Raw genomic sequence first — 22317 nt, 5'->3', positions numbered from 1 at the left:
CTGTAAACCTGGTGAAAACCTTTAGGGTTAGTTTTCGAATCCCTAGCAACTTTAATTTCATAGTCTCGTTTAGCTTTTCTTATCCCCTTTTTAACCTCACTCTTAATGTGAGTTTATTGATTTATAAGATGACTCTCACCTCTTTTGATATGTCTATAAATTCCATTCTTCTCTCCTAAAAGATGTTTGAGCCTATTATTCATCCATTTCAGGTCATTTCCATTCAATCTAATTTCTTTATGCAGAATAAATGCTCTCTGAGCAGCATGCATAGTGTTTAGAAAGCTTTCATACTGATAGCTCTCTTCGTTACCCCAGTCAACAGATGACAAGTATTCTCAAAGTCCAATGGAATTTGCTAAGCGAAAATCTGGGAATGTTACTGAATTATCCCAACTGTCATACTTCAATTCAATTCCAGTTTATTCTCTATAAGGGTTACAATGTGGGGTTTACAGGATTTGGATATTGTGTGGTTTACATGATATAAAATACTAGTTACAGAGGGGGCCACAAGGACACCTAGCATGGCTAGGCATTTCGGGCAGACTTAGATTAATTCTTAACATTAAATCCATACAGATTATGGTATTAAGGCTAGGTAACTACATTATAATTTGTGAGTTTAGCAATGTGAATGCTTTGTTTTGGCATAATACAAAGTGTCTATATTGGAGTATCATAGGCAAACTTATGACTAGTTAGGATTCATTATTTTAAGATTAAGATTAGTATTTCTGTGTTTATAGTCAGTGGGTGAGTGAGTGTAATTGTGAACCACCAGGTGGTTATCATGTAGTTAGTTGTCTGGGTGTGTCAGGGAGATAAGATGATTTCTAACTGTAGTTTTGAAAGTGATGAATGTGTCTGCAGTTCTAGAGTTCTCAGGTAGGGTGTTCCAGATTTTAGGTCCTTTGAAATACATTAAATTTTTGTAAAGGTTTAGTCGGACACGGGGAATGTCATAGAAATATTTGTGTCTGGTGTTATGCCTATGGATCCTAGTACTCCTTTTGTAAGTTAGATACCTCCCAGGTGTTCCTTAAATAAGTTACATATCTCCCATGTGCTCCTTATATAAGTTACATACCACCCAGGTGCTCCTTGTGTAAGTTAGATACCTCCCAGGTGCTCCTTATGTAAGTCAGATATCTCTCACGGGCTCCTCTTATAAATAAAATACCTCCCTAGTGCTCCTTATATAAATTAGAAACCTCCTATATCCTATTTATATAAGTTAGAAACCTCCCTGGTGCTCCTTATATAAGTTAGATAACTCCTAGGTGCTCCTTTTTAAGTTAGATACCTCTCAGGTGCTCCTTATGTAAGTTACATACCTCCCTGGTGCTCCTTATATAAGTTAGATTCCTCCCTGGTGCTCCTTATATAAGTTACATGCCTCCCAGTTGCTTCTTACATAAGTTAGATACCTCCCAGGTGCTCCTTATGTAAGTCAGATATCTCCCGTCGGCTCCTTATGTAAGTTAGATACGTCCCTAGTGCTCATTATATAAATTAGAAACCTCCCAGGTGCTCCTTATGTAAGTTAGATAACTCCCAGGTTCTCCTTATATAAGTTTAATACCTCCCCGTTGCTCCTTATATAAGTTAGATATCTTCCAGGTGCTCCTTATATAAGCTAGATATCTCAAAGGTGCTCCTTATGGAAGTTAGATACCTCCCAGGTGCTCCTTATATATGTTACATACCTCCCAGGTGCTCCTTATGTAAGTTAGATACCTTCCAGGTGCTCTTTATATAAGTTAGATACCTCCCAGGTGTTCCTTATATAAGTTACATACCTCACAGGTGCTCATTATATAAGTTAGATAGCTTGCTGGTGCTCTTTATATAAGTTAGATAGCTCCCAGGTGTTCCTTATATAAGTTACATATCCCCCAGGTGCTCCTTATATATGTTACATACCTCCCAGGTACTCCTTATATAAGTTAGATACCTCACAGGTGCTCCTTATGTAAGTCAGATATCTCCCATGGGCTCCTTACATAAGTTAGATACCTCCCTAGTGCTCCTTATATAAATTAGAAAGCTCGCAGGTGCTCCTTGTATAAGTTAGATACCTCCCTGGTGCTCCTTATATAAGTTAGATACCTCCCAGGTGCTCCTTATGTGAGTTAGATACCTCCCAGGTACTCCTTATGTAAGTTAGATTACCACCCTGGTGCTCCTTATATAAGTTGGATACCTCCATGGTGCTCGTTATATAAGTTAGATACCTCCCAGGTGCTCCTTATATAAGTTAGATACCTCAGGTGCTCGTTATATAAGGTAGATTCCTCCCTAGTGCTCCTTACGTAAGTTAGATACCTCCCTGGTGCTCCTTATATAAGTTAGATACCTCCCAGGTGCTCCTTATATAAGTTATATATCTCCCATGTGCTCCTTATATAAGTTATATTCCTCCCTGGAGCTCCTTATATAGGTTAGATACCTTCCAGGTGCTCCTTATATAAGTTAGATACAGCCCAAGTGCTCTTTATATAATTTTGATTCCTCCCAGGTGCTCATTATATACGTTAGATACCTCCCTGGTGCTCCTTATGTAAGTTACATACCTCCCAGGTTCTCATTACATAAGTTAGATACCTCACTGGTGCTCCTTTTGTAAGTTAGAAACCTCCCAGGTGCTCCTTATATAAGTTTCATACCTTCCAGGTGCTCCTTATATAAGTTACATACCTCCCAGGTGCTCCTTATATTAGTTACATACCTTCCAGGTGCTCTTATAAAAGTTAGATACCTCGCATGTGCTCCTTATATAAGTTACATACCTCACAGGTGCTCCTTATATAAGTTAGATTCCTCCCTGGTGTTCCTTATATAAGTTAGATACCTCCCTGGTGCTCCTTCTATAAGTTAGATACCTCACTGGTGCTCCTTATGTAAGTTAGATACCTCCCAGGTGCTCCTTATATAAGTTACATGCTTCCCAGGTGCTCCTTATATAAGTTAGAGACCTTCCAGGTGCTCCTTATAAAAGTTAGATACCTTGCAGGTGTTCCTTATATATGTTACATACCTCATAGGTGCTCCTTCTGTAAGTTAGATTCCTCCCTGGTGCTCCTTATATAAGTTAGATACCTCCCAGGTGCTCCTTATGTAAGTCAGATATCTCCCAGGGGCTCCTTATGTAAGTTAGATACCTCCCTAGTGCTCCTTATATAAATTAGAAACCTCCCAGGTGCTCCTTATATAAGTTAGATACCTCCCAGGTGCTCCTTATATAAGTTAGGTACCTTACAAGTGCTCCTTATATAAGTTAAATACCTCCCTGGTGCTCCTTATATGTTACATACCTCCCAGGTGCTCCTTATATAAGTTACATACCTCCCAGGTGCTCCTTATATAAGTTACATACCTCCCAGGTTCTCCTTATATAAGTTACATACCTCCCAGGTGCTCTTTACATGTTTGTAGCATATCATTGGTTTTCATTATGAAATGGAAATCCCTGAGATACCTTTCAGATGCTACTTTTAAGCGTAAGAAGCAAATCAGATTATTTTTGAGGTGCTCTTTAAATACCCTAGGAGCCTTACGTACATGATATACCCATCAAGCGCTCGGGAAGAAAACATTAACTGAGATATGTGAAGTAAACTAATATTGTACATTGTCTTCTCTTTGTCATCCATCGTCCCTCTTGTGACCACCAGTTAGTCAGTCAGTCATTGCTCCTTTTGTGACTACTAGTCAGTCATTTTTCCTCTTGTGACTACTAGTCAGTCGTTGTTCCTCTTGTGACTACCAGTCAGATATTCATCACCGCTCTTGTGAAAACAGTTAATCGTCACTATCGCATCACATGAATGATATACAATAGCGCAAGATGAAAGTTAGACACATGTGCAACGTCTTCAGTAAATACGTATACCCAAATGCTGCTCATCTAAATGTTGCACATCCAAATGTTGCACATCCAAATGTTGCACATCCAAATGTTGCATAAATAGTCTTTAGTCACTTGGTTCAACCTCAGTAATCAATCACCTGTTTTAATCACATTCATCAATAACCTGTTATAAACAGTCATCAATTACCTTTCACAGTAATAGTCATCAGTCAGTTGTCAAATTCCTCTATTAATAACCCGTCTTAACTACAACCATCATCCACCTGTCACAGCCAAGATAACCGTACCCCTCTTACCTCTACAAACATCAACCACCTAACACAACCACATTAATCAACCACCTGCTACAACTACAATCATTAACAGCCATTTGCCACCACAACTCTCAACCATGTGTCACAGCCACAGTCACCAACCACCTGCCACAGTCATAATTATCAACAACTTGTCCCCAACCATCACAAGCATTAACCACCTGTCACAGTCACTAACCTGTCACATTCCACCAACCACCTGCTACCATCACATCCATAACAGCTTGGTTGATAATTATGGTTGTGATACGTGACCTTTGGTCACGTGTCTAATTCACTGTCTAATTCACAACCACCAACCACCTATCACCACTGAAATCCTGTACCACCTATCTCAACCACAATCATCAACAAATCTGTCTCAACTGCAACAGACAACACTTGTCACGCTCGTATCCAACAAACACCTGCACAACCATATCCAACAACCACCTGCACACCCATATCCAACAACCACCTGCACAACCATATCCAACAACCACCTGCACAACCATATCCAACAACCACCTGCCCAATCATAACCAACAGCCACCTGCCCAACCATATTCAACAACCACCTGCCCAACCATATCCAACAACCACCTGCCCAATCATAACCAACAGCCACTTGCCTAACCATATCCAACAACCACCTGCCCAACCATATCCAACAACCTCCTGCCCAACCATATCCAACAACCACCTGCCCAACCATATCCAACAACCACCTGCACAATCATATCCAACAACCACCTGCCCAAAAATAACCAACAACCACCTGCCCACCATATCCAACAACCACCTGCTCAACCATATCCAACAACCACCTGCACAACCATATCCAACAACCACCTGCCCAACCATAACCAACAGCCACCTGCCCAACCATATCCAACAACCACCTGCCCAACCATAACCAACAACCACCTGCACAACCATAACCATTAACCACCTGCACAACCTTATCCAACAACCAACTACACACCCATAACCAACAACCACCTGCACAACCATATCCAACAACCAACTGCACAACCTTATCCAACAACCACCTACACAACCATATCCAACAACCACCTGCACAACCATAACCAACAACCACTTGCCCAACCATAACCAAGAACCAACTGCACAACCATATCCAACAACCACCTGTCAAACTATAACCAACAACCAACTGCAAAACCATAACCAACAACCACCTGCACAACCATTACCAACAACCACCTACACAACCATATCCAACAACCACCTGCACAACCATATCCAACAACCACCTGCACAGCCATAACCAACAACCACCTGCACAAAACATAACCAACAACCACCTGCACAACCATATCCAACAACCACCTGTCCAACCATAACCAACAACCAACTGCACAACCATAACCAACAACCACCTGCACAACCATAACCAACAACCACCTGCACAACCATATGCAACAACCACCTGCACAATCTTATCCAACAACCACCTACACAGCCATAACCAACAACCACCTGCACAACCATAACCAACAACCACCTGCACAACTATAACCAACAACCACCTGCACAACCATAACCAACAACCACCTACACAACCACATCCAACAACCACCTACACAACCATAATCAACAACCACCTGTACAACCATAACCAACAACCACCTACACAACCATATCCAACAACCACCTGCACAACCATATCCAACAACCACCTGCACAACCATAACCAACAACCACCTGCACAACCATAACCAACAACCTCCTGCACAGCCATAACCAACAACCACCTGCACAACCATAACCAACAACCACCTGCACAACCATAACCAACAACCACCTGCACAACCATATCCAACAACCACCTGCACAACCATAACCAACAACCACCTACACAACCATAACCAACAACCACCTACACAACCATAACCAACAACCACCTACACAACCATAACCAACAACCACCTACACAACCATAACCAACAACAGCTCTCATCAACCACAGTAATCATGTACCTGTTATCACCACACAGGTACGCTATCATGGAGAACATGCGCTATATGCTGTCTATCTACGATCCCAACTTCCCTATCTACTTTGGCTCAAGATTTAAGATGTTCAGCAAACAAGGTTACATGAGCGGAGGTAAGTGAGAAACAGTGAGAGACAGTAAATAAGTGACTGATAAATTAGATACTTGTGCAACACTGAGGTATCTTTACTCTGGACACGTTTCGCCAACCATTGGCTTCCTCAGTCCAACTGAGGAAGAATGGTTGAAAAACGGATGGAGTTTGAAGTAATCAGTTTCTGAGCCTGGAGTCGATGTGCTCAGTCCATCAATCCTTCTGATCTTCAACTATTCTTCTCTGTATTGGACTGAGGAAGCCTCTGGTTGGCTGAATGTTCCACAGTAAAGATATCCAAGTGTCGCACAGTTGTCTAATTCACCTTCTGTCTGTTCTCTGAACCATTTGTCTACAAATAAGAGACTGTAAGTAATCCACTAAAGGTAAGAGACAGCAGAGAGGCGGTAGGTGGGAGACTTTAGTGACAAACAGTAAATGAGAGAATGGAGGTGAAAGTATGTTTGCGAGACTTTCTGAGATAATTTAGGTAAAATACTATTCGTAAGAGATAACAGATGAGAAACTGTAGGTGAAAAACTATTAGTGAGAGACAGTAAATGAGAGATACAGGTGAAACTGTATGATACTGTATATGAGGGAGAGTGAGTGAGAGACATAAGAACATAAGAAAGAAGGAACACTGCACCAGGCCTACTGACCCACGCGGAGCAGGTCCATGTCCCCCCCGGATTAGACCAATGACCCCCTTCCTGGATTAGCCCAATAACCCACTTAGTCTGATCATCTCCACTCAAGGATGGAGCACTGCACCAGACCCAGCATCACAAGCTAGTCAGGTCCAACTCACACCCACTCACACCCACTCATGTATTTATCTAACCTATTTTTAAAACTACACAACGTTTTAGCCTGAATAACTGTACTCGGGAGTTTGTTCCACTCATCCACAACTCTATTACCAAACCAGTGCTTTCCTATATCCTTTCTGAATCTGAATTTTTCCAACATGAAACCATTACTGCGAGTCCTCTCTAGGGTGGAAATTTTCAGCACGCTATTTACATCCCCATTATTTATTCCTGTTTTCCATTTATACACCTCGATCATATCCCTCCTAATTCTACGCCTTTCGAGAGAGTGCAGATTCAGGGCCCTCAGTCTACTTTCAGAGGGAAGACTTCTGATACATGGGATCATCTTTGTCATCCTCCTCTGTATGTTTTCCAGAGCATTTATATCCATTCTGTAATACGGTGACCAGAACTGAGCAGCATAGTCTAAATGAGGCCTAACCAAGGATATATAGAGCTGAAGAACAACCTGAGGACTTCTATTATTTACACTTCTAGATATGAAGCCAAGAACTCTGTTAGCTTTACTGCAAACACTAATGCACTGTTGTCTTGGTTTTAGATTACTGCTAACCAGAACTCCTAAATCCTTTTCGCAATCAGTAGTATTAAGATCTACATCATTTAGTTTATATGTGGCATGGTTATTTAACAGTCCAACATTTAGAACTTTGCATTTGTCAATATTAAACTGTATCTGCCACTTCTCCGACCATTGCATCAGTCTATTCAAATCATCCTGGAGTTCTCTAGTGTCCTCATTAGAATGAATTGGACGGCCTATTTTGGTGTCATCATCAAATTTGCTTATGTCGCTATTCATTCCCTCATCTACATAGTTTATGTAAATTGGGAACAACAACGGGCCCAACACTGACCCCTGAGGAACACCGCTTGTGACGTGCCCCCATTCTGATTTCTCCCCATTTATGCAAACTCTCTGCTGTCTATTTAAATAGTCAGCCATGCCTCTACCCAGGAAAAAAATTCTCCTCCTATTCCGTGTGCCTTAAGTTTCCTCAACAGCCTCTGGTGTGGAACTCTATCGAAAGCCTTACTGAAGTCCATATACACAATATATTCATTACCATGATCTACCTCCCCAAACACCTTAGTGAAAAAAGTTAGTAAATTCGTAAGACAGGAACGCCCCTTTGTAAAACCGTGTTGAGATTCATTAATCAATCTGTGCCTGTCAAGATGGCTATGAGTTGCTTCGGCAATTATTGATTCCATAAATTTTCCCACTATGGAGGTAAGGCTTATTGATCTATAGCTCGAAGCCAAGGACATGCCACCTGCCTTGTAAATAGGTATTACATTTGTCATTTTCCACTTATCAGGCACTATGCCAGTTTGTAGTGATATGTTAAAAAGATTAGCCAAAGGTATGCTAAGTTCCTCTTTACATTCCTTTAACACCCTTGCAACCAGTTCATCAGGGCCTGGGGATTTGTTAAGTTTTAGTTTCTTTATTTGTCTGAGGACCATGTCACTAGTTACCGCAATCCTACATCGTTTATTATCATCCTGTTCTACATAATCTATTATTTCAGGAATATCGCTAGTATTTTCCTGGGTGAAAACTGAGAGGAAGTAGGTATTTAGAATTTCACACATATCCTTATCACTGTCAGTGATCTGACCAGAGTTACTCTTAAGTGGGCCAATCTTGTCCCTAATCTTACTTCTGTATACCTGACAGAATCCTTTAAGGATAATTTTTGAATCCCTTGCGACTTTAGCCTCACAATCCCTTTTTGCTTTTCTTATTCCTTTCTTTATTTCTCGCTTTAATTGAATATATTGATTTCTTAACTGCCCATCCCCTCTTTTGATACGCCTATATATGCCTCTTTTTTGACCAGTGAGATGTTTTAATCTATTGTTCATCCATTTGGGATCATTTTTGTTAGATCTAATTTCTCTACTCGGTACAAAAGTTGTCTGGGCAGCTAGAACTATGCTCTGAAAAACGTCATATTGGCAACCAAGATCACCTGCCTGACCTATAGTCAGGACATCCCAATTTAGCCCACCCAGGTAATTTTTCAGTCCCATGAAGTCGGCCAAGCGAAAATCTGGGACAGAGATTTGATTGCAGTTATCTGGGTAATTCCATGATATATTAAAACTAAGTGATTTGTGATCACTTTCCCCAAGCTCATCATTAACCTCAAGATTTTTAATTAGTGAATCTTTTTTGGCAAGAACCAAGTCAAGCAGATTGTTTCCTCTAGTTGGTTCTGTCACAACCTGTTCTAAAAAGCAATCCTGAACCGTATCAAGAAAGTCACTAGACTCACGATTTCCTGTCATATTGTTCCAATCAATTTGTCTAAAGTTAAAATCTCCCATTATAACAACATTTTCAAATCTAGATGCCTTATGAATTTCGTCCCATAACAGCTTACTGCCCTTCCTATCAAGGTTTGGGGGCCTATAAATCACACCCAAAATTAATTTGTCATGTCCCTCGAGAAACTGTAGCCAAACAGATTCTGTGTTCAATGTCTCTAATCTTATATCACGTCTAAGACAACAATTTAAATTTTCTCTGACATACATCGCCACCCCATCACCCCTGTTGACCCTATCAGTATGGAATAGTTTATAACCCTGTATGTTGCATTCAGAAGGCATTTCTCTATTTTTCAGGTTGAACCAGGTCTCTGTTATACCAATAATATCTATATTACCTACACTTGCAAGTAATCTTAGCTCATCTATCTTTTTTCTTAGACTCCTACTATTTGTATAGTAAACTTTAAGGGAGTTAGTCACTCGTTACCCTCTACTATCCCTCTTTGTTTGTTGATCAATTGATTTGTCATTACTAGCAACTTTATTTTGAATATTGTCTTTTAAACATATCCCTAAGGTATCCCGGTAATAACTGCTGTTTTTAACCCTAATTCTGCAGTCTGATTGTTTCCCACAAACATCCATACCTCTATAATCTATCAGTTTAAATTCCTAGACAAGTCATCAATTACGCTCTCAATTGAATTGGCTAATGCAACCACTCCATCCCCAGAATGATGAACCCCATCCCTTGCATACATATCACGTTTGTCAAAGAATAGGTCCCAGTTATCAATGAATGGGATTGCAAGTTCCTTGCAGTACCTGTCTAGCCAGCAATTTATACCAATTGCCCTAGACATCCATTCATTGCCCAGTCCCTTTCTAGGCAAGATGCTACATATGACTGGGATCCCTCCCTTAGACCTAACTACTTCTATGGCTGACCTGTACTTATGCAGCAGCTCCTCTCTCCTGCCCTTCCCAATGTCATTACCCCCAGCACTAAGACAGATAATGGGCTTGTTCCCATTACCTGCCATAATATTATCCAACCTGCTGGCTATGTCACCAACACCAGCTCCAGGAAGACACACTCTCTGTCTGACCTTTCCGTCTCTGTTACAAAATGCACGGTCCATATATCTTACCTGAGAATCGCCTACTATTAAAATATTCTTACCTTGATTAGCAGGGGAATCAGTGGTACCTTCAACCTCACTAACCACTGAAGTACACTCGTCTTGGAGAACAGAGAATCGACTTCTTCAACACTTGAACCTGAGATTCAAAAACACTACAACAAGCCATGGTGCTTGGTAACAGCCCACGCTAACTCCCAAGAGCTTAGGCAGGTAGGACCACAGATGACCACTGACCTATATGTGAGAGACAGTAAATGAGAGATTCAGATTAGACTGTATATAAGGGACAAAAATGAGAAACAGGTGAGAAACAGCAGATGAAAAACTGCAACAGAGAGACTGTAGATGAGAGACTGTAAGCGAATCTGTTACTGAGATACTGTTATTGAGAGACTATAGATGAGAGAATGTTAGAGGCCATAGGTGAGTTACTGTATGAGAGGGACTGCAAAGGAATGATTATAAGTGAGAGACTGTAGGTGAGAGATTATAGGTGAGACACTATAGGCGAGATATTACAGGTGAAAGACTGTTAATTAGAGACTGTGATAAACTCTAGGTGAGAGACTATAGATATGAGACCGTAGTTGAGAAATATGTGAGTGACCATAGATGAGGAATTGTAGATTTTAGAGACTGAGAGACTATGAGAAATTGTTGGCAGTAGACTGTAGGTGAGAGATTGTAGATGAAAGACTGTAGGTGAGACAGGAAGGTGAGAGATTATAGATGAGAAACCTTGAATCCCTGTAGGTAAAAGATTATTAGTAAGATACTGTAGCTGAGAGACATTATTTTACAGCTCTATACATCACTAGTGAGGTCTCATTTAGATTATGCTGCTCAGTTTTGGCCCCCTTACTACAGGATGGATATAGACTCATTAGAGAACTTACAGAGAAGAACGACTAAAATGATTTACTGTGTAAGGAACCTCCCGTATGAAGATAGAGTTAAAGCCTTAAATCTCCACTCTCTGGAGAGGCGTAGAATGAGGGGAGATATCATTGAAGTGTATAAGTGGATGATCGGCATAAACAAGGGAGATATTAATAAAGTACTGAGGGTGTCGAACCAGGTAAGAACTAGAAATAATGGATTTAAGTTGGATAAATTTAGATTTAGAAAGGATATAGGTAAGTACTGGTTTTCTAACAGAGTTGTAGATGTGTGGAACAGTCTTCCCAGTGGAGTGGTAGAGGCTAGGACCTTGGGTAGCTTTAAGAAGAGACTGGACAAATATATGGGCCAGTAGGCCTTCTGCAGTGTTCCTACATTCTTATGAGTGGGATGGGCTGAGTTTGATTGGTGTCATTGGGTACGGGAGTTATTTCTTGGGTAGCTATGGGTAGAGGTCGTTTTGATAAGGACCTGCCTCGCATGGGCCAGTAGGCCTTCTGCAGTGTCCCTCCATTCTTATGTTCTCATGTTCTTATGTGAGGCTATTTAAGAGAGATTGTACATTTTAGTTTGTTTTGAATATGTTACTGAAGTTTTTTCAGGTGACATGCAGATGTGATACTTTCTTCGTGATGCTTCACTTTGTTATGACTGCCGCCTCACACCTCCCTGGTTGTATTCCCTCTCCGGTTTTCTCACTCCCTCTAATATTATTGTTATTTTATATATTTAAATTGAATTAGCTACTTCCTAATCGTGTTTGAAGACAGCTCAAGTCACTGAAATGCCCTTCGGTTATCTTCCTTATAAATTTAGTTTCATTTGCAGATTATGTATATATCATAAGAAGCAGGGATCGAAGCACTGATCCTTGGGCACCTCTTTCTCCATGAATTCCGAAACCTCGTTTTAGCCCTAGTTTCTTGAGTAATGGAGAGAACAGAACCCTTTAAGGATCCAGCAATGGCTTATGTTTGACACTATGCCTTCCTACTGAGAACTCAGTCTTTGGAGGCCAGTGCTTCCTCTGGTAATGTGCTGCCTGTCTCTACTATCCCAGTGACGGAGATAACAGGGAAACTTGGTAAAACCTCCTTGGATTCCCATCAAAAATGCCACCATTTTTGATGGGAATAACCTCCCAGCCATACTTATCATAGTTCAAAGCTTCCAGTAGAAGCGTGACACTGTTTTAGTCCTCCTTAAGATGCACTGAATGAGCCAAGGGAAGAGATAGATATATGTTCACATTGTGCAGAAGTACAACTTTTATGCTTCTGGAGGAGCTGTCAATGAAGAGTCTCCACTCATCTGGATTGCATGCAATTCCAATTGCATCAAACAGGCCTGATACATCATTTCAGTAACACAACCTGTCTTCATTAGTGAAGAAGCTTGAGAAATGTTGGTGACGTTTTCTTTGGCTTGTTACTTGCACACTTTCATCCACCAAATCCCACTCATTGAGCCATGAAATCAAATGCTCAGCATTTGACTTTGTCAAACCAAGATCTCTGATAAGGTCATTGAGATCTGTTTGGTTTGGGTAGTAAGGAGTCCTCCCAACAGCTGCATCTGTGAGATCATAGTCTTGTTCACTAGGCTCTTCTTTTCTGATTTGCTGCTTTCTTCTTCTGACGGTTGACTTCTCTCTGGAGGTGTAGGTACAGGAAGATCAGCACTGTGTGGTACTGGTGCAATAGTAGAGGGAAGGTCTGGATAAGAAATAGCAGATGCATTTTTCCCAGTTCGGTGTTTGGAAGGATCCACCAGGCAGAAGTAACAGTTGGTTAAGTGATCAGTGGGTTCACACCATATTCTCAGAACACCAAGCTTCATGGCTCTTTTTTCTCCTCTATACCATCCTGTAAAATTTTCTGTTACATACATTCCATTTAAAAAATGTTCCTATTCAAGATTTTACCCTTCATTTAACTAATGACCTTCTTACCTTCCAATGTTGTCTTACAATATTCACCAGTAACATGAGGCGCCCAGGTCTTGTCGTGGTCCACAACTGACATGACAAAATATGTTTTGTAAGCTTCACACATTTTTTAGATGCTGTTACAAAGAACTTCTTTGTTCTTGTCTTAATGAATTGACCACATATGTAGCAGAATGTATCTGGAGAATGACTGCAGCTTCTTGATGCCATTTCACTTCTTCTGATGTGTCTTCTCAGGCAGCCAGAGCTGAACTGAATGATGGTTTGTGAGCCCCTGTTTTTATATTTGTCAAGCAAAACCCTAGAACATAAGTTTTACATCAGTCTTTCTTGAAAGTGTTTCAGAAGTGTCCTGACTACAAAAGCAAAGTTTTGGGACCAAAATTGCTTTTTTAAATTTCTTGTAGTTATAAAGAACTGGGAAATGATACTTATTTTCCAGGAACACAACAAAAGTGAAATTTTGTTTCATAGTGTAATTCATCTTCATATTTATGTAAATCGTTTTTTTTAAGCTTATTTTCCATCTTTTGACAAGTGAACTGTAACATGACTCTACGATATCTTAATGAACAACTTTTTTATTTAAATAATTACAGATAATAATATTTTTCACGTCTCTTTCTCCAACTACCTTTTTCTAATGTCTGTCTGTATATCTGTCTTTCTTTCTCACTTTTGCTACTAACTTCACTCTCTCCTTCACTCACGTACTCCATCCTTCACTCTCGTACTCCCTCCTCCACTCTCGTACTCCCTCCTTCACTCTCGTACTCCCTCCTCCACTCTCGTACTCCATCCTCCACTCTCGTACTCCATCCTTCACTCTCGTACTCCATCCTCCACTCTCGTACTCCATCCTCCATTCTCGTACTCCATCCTCCACTCTCGTACTCCATCCTTCACTCTCGTACTCCATCCTCCACTCTCGTACTCCATCCTTCACTCTCGTACTCCATCCTCCTCTCTCGTACTCCATCCTTCATTCTTGTACTCCCTCCTCCACTCTCGTACTCCCTCCTTCACTCTCGTACTCCCTCCTGCACTCTTGTACTCCTTCCTCCACTCTCGTACTCCCTCCTTCACTCTTGTACTCCCTCCTCCACTCTTGTACTCCCTCCTCCACTCTCGTACCCCCTCCTTCACTCTCGTACTCCCTCCTCCACTCTCGTACTCCATCCTCCACTCTCGTACTCGTACTCCATCCTTCACTCTCGTACTCCATCCTCCACTCTCGTACTCCATCCTCCATTCTCGTACTCCATCCTCCACTCTCGTATTCCATCCTCCACTCTCGTACTCCATCCTCCACTCTCGTACTCCATTCTTCACTCTCGTACTCCCTCCTCCACTCTCGTACTCCCTCCTCCACTCTCGTACTCCCTCCTCCACTCTCGTACTCCATCCTCCACTCTCGTACTCCATCCTCCACTCTCGTACTCCATCCTCCATTCTCGTACTCCATCCTCCACTCTCGTACTCCATCCTCCACTCTCGTACTCCATCCTCCACTCTCGTACTCCATTCTTCACTCTCGTACTCCATCCTCCACTCTCGTACTCCCTCCTCCACTCTCATACTCCCTCCTCCACTCTCGTACCGCCTCTTCCACTCTCGTTCTCCCTCCTCCACTCTCGAACTCCGTCCTTCACTCTTTCACTTTGGTTTTCACTCTCATTATACCTTCACTCTCTCTCTCACTGTTTCACACTGTTCATCGCCTTCTCACTCCCCATTACTCTCTCTCACTGCTTCATTATTCTACCTCTCCTTCTTGTACTATTCAATTTCTTCTCTCCTCCCCTCCATCCATCAAACAATCCCTCTCTATCCTTCTCCTTCCTTGCCTTCCTCCTCGGCTGGGTGCAGGGGGAGGCTACGTACTCAGCAGGGAGGCAGTGAAGCAGTTCGTAGAGAAGGCTCTTCCCAACGACACTCTTTGTAAGCGTGACGACACCGGCGCTGAGGACGCCGAAATGGGTGAGTATACATGAGAGAACAGAAAAGAATGCAGTGAATACTGGTAGACCTTGTTGTTTGTGGGAATGTTGGGTGTATTATGTACATAGGTATTCATGGGTGTACATAGGTATACATACGAGAGCGTAGGATACACGGAAGACTGAATTACACATGGGTACTCATGTGCATTCACTTAGGTACATGGGAGACACATGCATATACTAGATCCAGTGTAGTGTACATAGATGTACACGGTAGCAAATAAATGTACATGATGAAATTAGTGTTAATACGAGAATATTTGTATACATAGGAGCTCAAGTGAAACAAAACGGGTACTGGGAGAATACTAGATATTCGCTCAGGTGAGTTAGGCGTGGAAGCTACAATAATAAATTCTCAAACCAGTTTCTTACATCAACTGGAAATGTTAGCGGAAACCTCTAACTCTGATTCAACTGGAAATGTTAGCGGAAACTCTAACTATGATTCAACTGGAAATGTTAGCGGAAACCTCTAACTCTGACTCAACTGAAAATTTATACAGACAACAGCACCTGATAAATCAACGAATGTCACATTCTGGTTCCTGTCCCACACAGTAATAATTCTGTACCAAAATAGCAATAATCTGTTGTTACAATTTAGAGGAGTTTGGACAAACTGAAGTAAGACGTAATAATCTACGTCCACTCTTGTGTCCTGGCTATGAAGGCTACTGAACAAATTCCTACACCAGCTCCTGATCACTTGCATACAGTGTAGTGTGCAAGAGTTAATGCAGTGTTTATGTCTGCATAGGTGAGCTCTGCGTACATGGTTGTACATGAGTACATGTTTGAGTGCAGTGCACATAGAGAAACTTGGTAGTAAACTGGTGACACCAAAATACGGAGCTGTATATGACTGTATGTAAGGGACTGCAGTGCACATTGCAGAGTGCAGTGCACACGATTATATACGGCAGTATAAGATTGTACACAGTAAAAGAGTGTGCACTGAACATAGCTGAACTTACCGGTATATTTTTGAATGCAGTACACATGGGATTATAGCCAGATTCATTGTGGTTATTACCCAAAGTCCGACAGGGTTAAAATTACCGTTATAACAATTTACAACTAACCAAAGGCCAAATAAAGAAAAAAATTCTGACTCCTGATATATGAGAAGACCGGAAGTAGGTATTGTTTTAAAGCGTCAAGGGCAGTGAATTTTACACAAGTACAGTGTACATGGTGGTACAGTGTAGTACATTGTACATGGTAGTACAATGTAGTATAGTGTACATGGTGGTACAATGAGGTACATGTGGCAGTGCAGTGTATATGGTGGTGTTACAAAAAACGCGATTCTAAAAGCTTAGAGATCTCCAGTGAATACTAGAAAGGACTGTCCTTCTAGCATCCAGCCTGTTACTGGGTTTTCGTAACAAGTAGTCAGTATCCTTTTCCAATTATCCATTAAAATTCAGTATGGTTCAATAGTGCTTTAGGATTACAACTGGTAGGCTACTAACTAGAGAAATTAAAATTTAATAAATTTATTAAGTCTATAAGTTGTCTAGAGGTATATTATCAAAGTAAATTAAATCACATCAATCAAAATAAAATCAATCTCTCGAGTTCAATATTATTGTGCTGAAAGCACATATCACATTTATAATTCTTAAGTACCGTCAGGTACATTAACATTTAAAAAGATATTACAAATATGTACAAGTAAGTGTGTGTATGCGTGTAAGTGCTCTTAAGTAGTTAGCTATGTCTCAAGACTCGAATAAGACTTAAACAAGTGACTGACAAAGTCCTCAAATAAACTAACTTCTTGACCGACTGGCAACCTGAACAGTCTGCTTGAACAACAAAGAATGCTAAGCCCCATAGCAATGCAATATCAAGCAACTGCGACACAGAATCAGGAACTGGGAAATAATATAACGACACTAAGTAGGGACCATCAGCAGATCCTCCACAAAAGTTACAAAACTCCCATACTACTGAATCTATGTTCAGCATAGGAAAAACTCGACTGTGACAATACACAGAGTGTCTATGTGACACACAACCTCAGTACAACGTCGAAAATCACTAAGTCTATACAAAGTTCTGTGAACAAAGTTCTACAGAACTAACAAGAATAATGAGACAGACAATCTGTCCAACCAGCAAGCGAGTCTAGAGCAGACTGAAAACTTCACGAGAGGTGAGGACACCCCCCCCTCGATCACGTGATAGCTACGTGGACAACTGCAGCTCAGAAGCCGGCAGTATAACGAGCGACAAGCGATAATTACAGTAGTTGGACAATCAAGACTAACTGAGCACATATTATGTACATCCTAACAACATAAGCTAAATAACAATATAACAGTCAAATAATAATATAAAGTCATACATTTACGATTTAGCTATTATCGCAAATATAAGCAATATAAAATTAAATGAAAAGGTAATATACATTACATATATACATAATAATCATTGTAACCCATTCAGGGGTTGCAACACCCCCCCCCCCCAACACGACAGAGGGTCGCACTAGGAGTTGCATTAATGTCTTTCACATTATTTCTGATTACTCATATCAATACTATTATCAAAATAAATATTAATTAGTCTCTCTTGTGCCAAGCACCTCTACAATTTCACAGCGTCCGTCACTAGGATATGCCCCTAGTACTAGAGCAGTACACAGTATCGTATCTCTTCATACTCATGGTTATGTACATCAGTGTAGAGACAGGATAGCGCTGACAAGGAGGGCACGTTGAGGCTCGATCATAGTAGAGGAGACTGCATTCCACTCTTAAGTAGTGGTTGTGGAATGCGAGGCAGTATGAACATCTGAGTATGAAACAGCTTAAGGTGTGTAGTGAAGGGGAAGGGGTCTGCGGCAGGACAGTGTTGCGTCACGCAGTACATCACCCGCACCACACTACTCACTCAACACTCAGCTTGTCTCCTCCTCACACAACATTACTGTGAATATATAAATATAATAATTAGACATGACATGAGTATATATAGTTAATATGGGCTGGAGGGATTAAGTTACTTTACTGAATTTGAGATAGCAAGTAACAAAAGGTATTTGGGCATAAAATTACGTTAATTTAATGTAACTGATAATTATTAAGGACGAGACAGAGCGTCGGCAATTACATTACAATGACCACTTATGTGTTTTATGCTAATAGAATAAGGTTGGATTCTGAGGGCCCACCTCATGATCCTAGCATTTTTACTTTTCATAGTATTTATATAAGTGAGTGGATTGTGGTCAGAAAAAACGTTAATTTTAAATGGGGAAGTGCCCAAATACACGTCAAAATGTTCCAAGGACACCACAAGAGCTAGAGCCTCTTTCTCAATAATGGCATAATTTTTCTGGTGTCGTTTAAGCTTAGATGAATAGTAACATATAGGATGGAGAATGTCAGTGGATGTTGACTGTTGGAGCAGCACAGCACCCACTGCATAACCACTCGCATCTATATGTAAAAAGAAGGGAAGATTGAAATTAGGACTTTTCAACACAGGAGCAGAGGATAGCAAGCGCTTCAACCTTTTGAACGAGTCTGAACAATCTCTAGTCCAGATGAACTGAGCTTTGCTACTAAAGCTCATAGTGAGAGGTGTAGGTGGAGGTGAGTGCGCTGGCTTGCCTGTCACTTGACACACATGGCAACATCGCACATGATCAGCTACTGTTTCCTTCATCTTTGGCCAAGTAAAATGTTTTGCCAGTTTACTGAGTGTCTTCTTGACACCCAAATGTCCTCCTATGGGACTATTGTGAGCAAAATCAATGGCTTGTTCACGAAATGTAACTGGTAACACAACTAGATGCTTGACTGTGGTGGAAACATTATCAGCTGACAACTTACATGTATTTTTCTCCATCAGTACACCGTTACTATAATAGTAACAATTATCGAGATCCTTTGCTTCACTCTCAGTAACTGCTATATCTCTCAGTCTTTCCAATGACTGATCAACAAACTGATCCTTGATTAAATCATCATGAGTTAGAAATTTAACGTCAGTTGTGTCCTGACTAGGTTGATGACCAGGGGGAGTCAGTGTTAATGATCCTGGGTGCAGAGCGTCACTAAACAACATATTCAACCCCAAATCATTGTCATCAACTAACTCAACAGGAGACAAGGATGGTTGTTGAATCTTTGACATAGCTCTAGTAATTGCGCTGAGAGGAAATAAAATAGGTTTCTCTCTACAAGCTTCAATGGCATAATTATCATCAGTGTTATTATCAATCACAAGTGGTTCTTTACATATACCAGCATGAAGGATATCGTTCCCTATCAACAAGTCCACTGACCTGATGGGAAATACACCACTGGATATACCCACTGAAATATAACCAGTATAATAGCTTGTTTCAATATAAACTTCGTGCAGAGGCACTTTTATAACAGCCCCTCCATAGGCTTCTAACAATACATCTATCTTGCAATAGGTATCGTCAGTTATGGGCAGTACATCTTCTCTTAATAACGTGAGATAACTGCCAATGTCTCTGAAAGAAATTATCTCAGTTAGATGTGATTCGTCAAATCCTACTTTATCTCTCGAAAAGTAAGGACTCATCGCTGAACGAATCTTTTCGTCAGATACACTTTCTGACGCTAGTCATCTATCCTGAGTAACATTATCTAAAACAGTAGGTTCAGAGGTATTGCTAGGCTTTTGGTGTCTTTGTTGCACGGAAGAGGATACGACTTGAGTGGGGGCGCCAGCCGCACGACTGTATCTCGTATCTCTTTCTAACTTATAGCAATACTCTCTAGTATGTCCTTTCCTGTTACAATAGGTACATTTAACTTTCTTCTTCTCGATACCAGATTTCTTTCTAGCCACAGAGACAGATTCAGGATTGTGAGTTTTCCTGGTAAAGGTACGAGAAGTTACAGTAGCAGGTACATCAGGCCGGCAATGAGCAGCTGATTTAGGTTGCCAACTTCTAGGACAATTTTTAGTTACCTTGTTTCTGAGTGTTTTAGTATGTGCAAGGTTGTGAGAAATTTCGTAATTGTCTGCTAATGCTGCAGTTTCCAGAATATCTGAGGTAGTAGTAGTATGATCGATCAGATATTCTTGTATGTCAGCAGGCATACAGTTGTTAAACTCTTCGTGTAGTAACAACTGAACAAGACTGTCGTAGTTGTTACACTTGGCAGACCTACACCACCTCTGAAATGCAACTTTTTTCTCACGAGCAAACTCTACACAAGTTTGATCTTGTCGTCGTTGTAACGTACGAAATGCTCTTTGATAACTTACAGGTAACAAGTTATATGTCTCTAGAATAGTTTGTTTGACAGCGTCATAACTAATGTACTTAGCAAATGGTAAAGCAGCCGTACAAGTTTGAGCTCTTCCCGTCAAAGCAGTATGAAGCAATGTTGCCCAGTGCTTACGTGGCCAGTTCATAGCACGTGCCTGGTTCTCAAACACATCAAAATATGTGTCTAAGTCACTTTCAAAAAACTTAGGAACCATAGATGCAGCTTTCTGCACATTAAATGTGTCCTGTGATCTATCAGTCTGTTGTCTTAACAGACGAACATTTTCTCTTTGGAAATCTTCGTTCAATCTCCTCTGTGCCTCTATTTGTGCAGTCTGCAACATAATGAGGCGTTCCAACCTCTCAAACTGTTCCTGAGAGATAGGACCAGTGGGTAATGGAGGAGTAGGGAAATTAACATGGTCTGGACGGTCCTTAGGTCGAACACTTGGTCCAGCCGTCTCTAGAGTGTCTAGATCTGGTCTAGGATAAGTAAATACATGTGTAGTATACACTGTACTAGTATTAGGCTGTGTCATGCTAACAGCTATACTCTGTACTATAGTGTCAGTGAGGGAAGGAGCGAGCGAGAACTGAGCTACACTAGGCTCAGACACTAGGCTCACTTCTGCTCTAGTTGCTCTTTCATCAACTTCAAATAGAGCCATACTTCCTAATTGTGACACTAGGCTTTCTGAATCTGAATCATAATCAGACATCTCTGTATGAGCAGGAAACAATATATCTTTAATTAACGCTCTGACAGTTTCTGCTGTGTAATTCCTGTTATACGTCACACCGAGATATTTGGCTACCTGCCAACACGTCTGAAGTTTTAATGTACTTAACTCAAAGTCAGAGTATCAATTAACTGTTTCACTTTGGCATACATCACGAAAATAATTGTACTACGAGAGAGTGATTATGGGAAACTATAATCCTAATAGGAATTTTAGTGTTGGATGTCTTAGAGTTAAAACTCATAAACAGTATTTCCATCTCCTTGGATCAAGAGACTCAGTCAAGTACATACATCCACCTGGTATGTTGTACAAGACTAAACTCAAAGTCTTCAGATTAGGAAAGTACTCAAAGTGTTTGATCATAGATTCACTAGTATGTCAAACTGGACAATTTCTCCAACACCTTGGATCAAGAGCATCCCGGACAGGCCCCCATTTGTTACAAAAAACGCGATTCTAAAAGCTTAGAGATCTCCAGTGAATACTAGAAAGGACTGCCCTTCTAGCATCCAGCCTGTTACTGGGTTTTCGTAACAAGTAGTCAGTATCCTTTTCCAATTATCCATTAAAATTCAGTATGGTTCAATAGTGCTTTAGGATTACAACTGGTAGGCTACTAACTAGAGAAATTAAAATTTAATAAATTTATTAAGTCTATAAGTTGTCTAGAGGTATATTATCAAAGTAAATTAAATCACATCAATCAAAATAAAATCAATCTCTCGAGTTCAATATTATTGTGCTGAAAGCACATATCACATTTATAATTCTTAAGTACCGTCAGGTACATTAACATTTAAAAAGATATTACAAATATGTACAAGTAAGTGTGTGTATGGGTGTAAGTGCTCTTAAGTAGTTAGCTATGTCTCAAGACTCGAATAAGACTTAAACAAGTGACTGACAAA

At 40.6% G+C, this 22317-nt stretch overlaps 2 protein-coding genes across 2 annotated transcripts in view; both read left to right on the top strand.

Annotated features, from left to right (window-relative positions):
• The window catches only part of LOC128703098 (glycoprotein-N-acetylgalactosamine 3-beta-galactosyltransferase 1-like), a 536922-nt gene that overhangs the window by 44319 nt on the left and 470286 nt on the right, over window positions 1–22317 (top strand). The window lies entirely within an intron of this gene.
• Window positions 1–22317, top strand: part of LOC138855229 (glycoprotein-N-acetylgalactosamine 3-beta-galactosyltransferase 1-like) — a 117449-nt gene that overhangs the window by 3468 nt on the left and 91664 nt on the right. Inside the window, exons 3-4 of the mRNA XM_070103515.1 lie at window positions 6189–6301; window positions 15264–15374. Coding sequence (XP_069959616.1) covers window positions 6189–6301; window positions 15264–15374 — 224 coding nt within the window. The remainder of the gene's footprint in view (window positions 1–6188; window positions 6302–15263; window positions 15375–22317) is intronic.

The sequence above is a fragment of the Cherax quadricarinatus genome, chromosome 85 (genome assembly GCF_038502225.1).
Source record: "Cherax quadricarinatus isolate ZL_2023a chromosome 85, ASM3850222v1, whole genome shotgun sequence".
NCBI lineage: Eukaryota > Metazoa > Arthropoda > Malacostraca > Decapoda > Parastacidae > Cherax > Cherax quadricarinatus.
The sequence above is the reverse complement of the archived record's forward strand: the minus strand, read 5'-3'. Positions and strand labels throughout refer to the sequence as shown.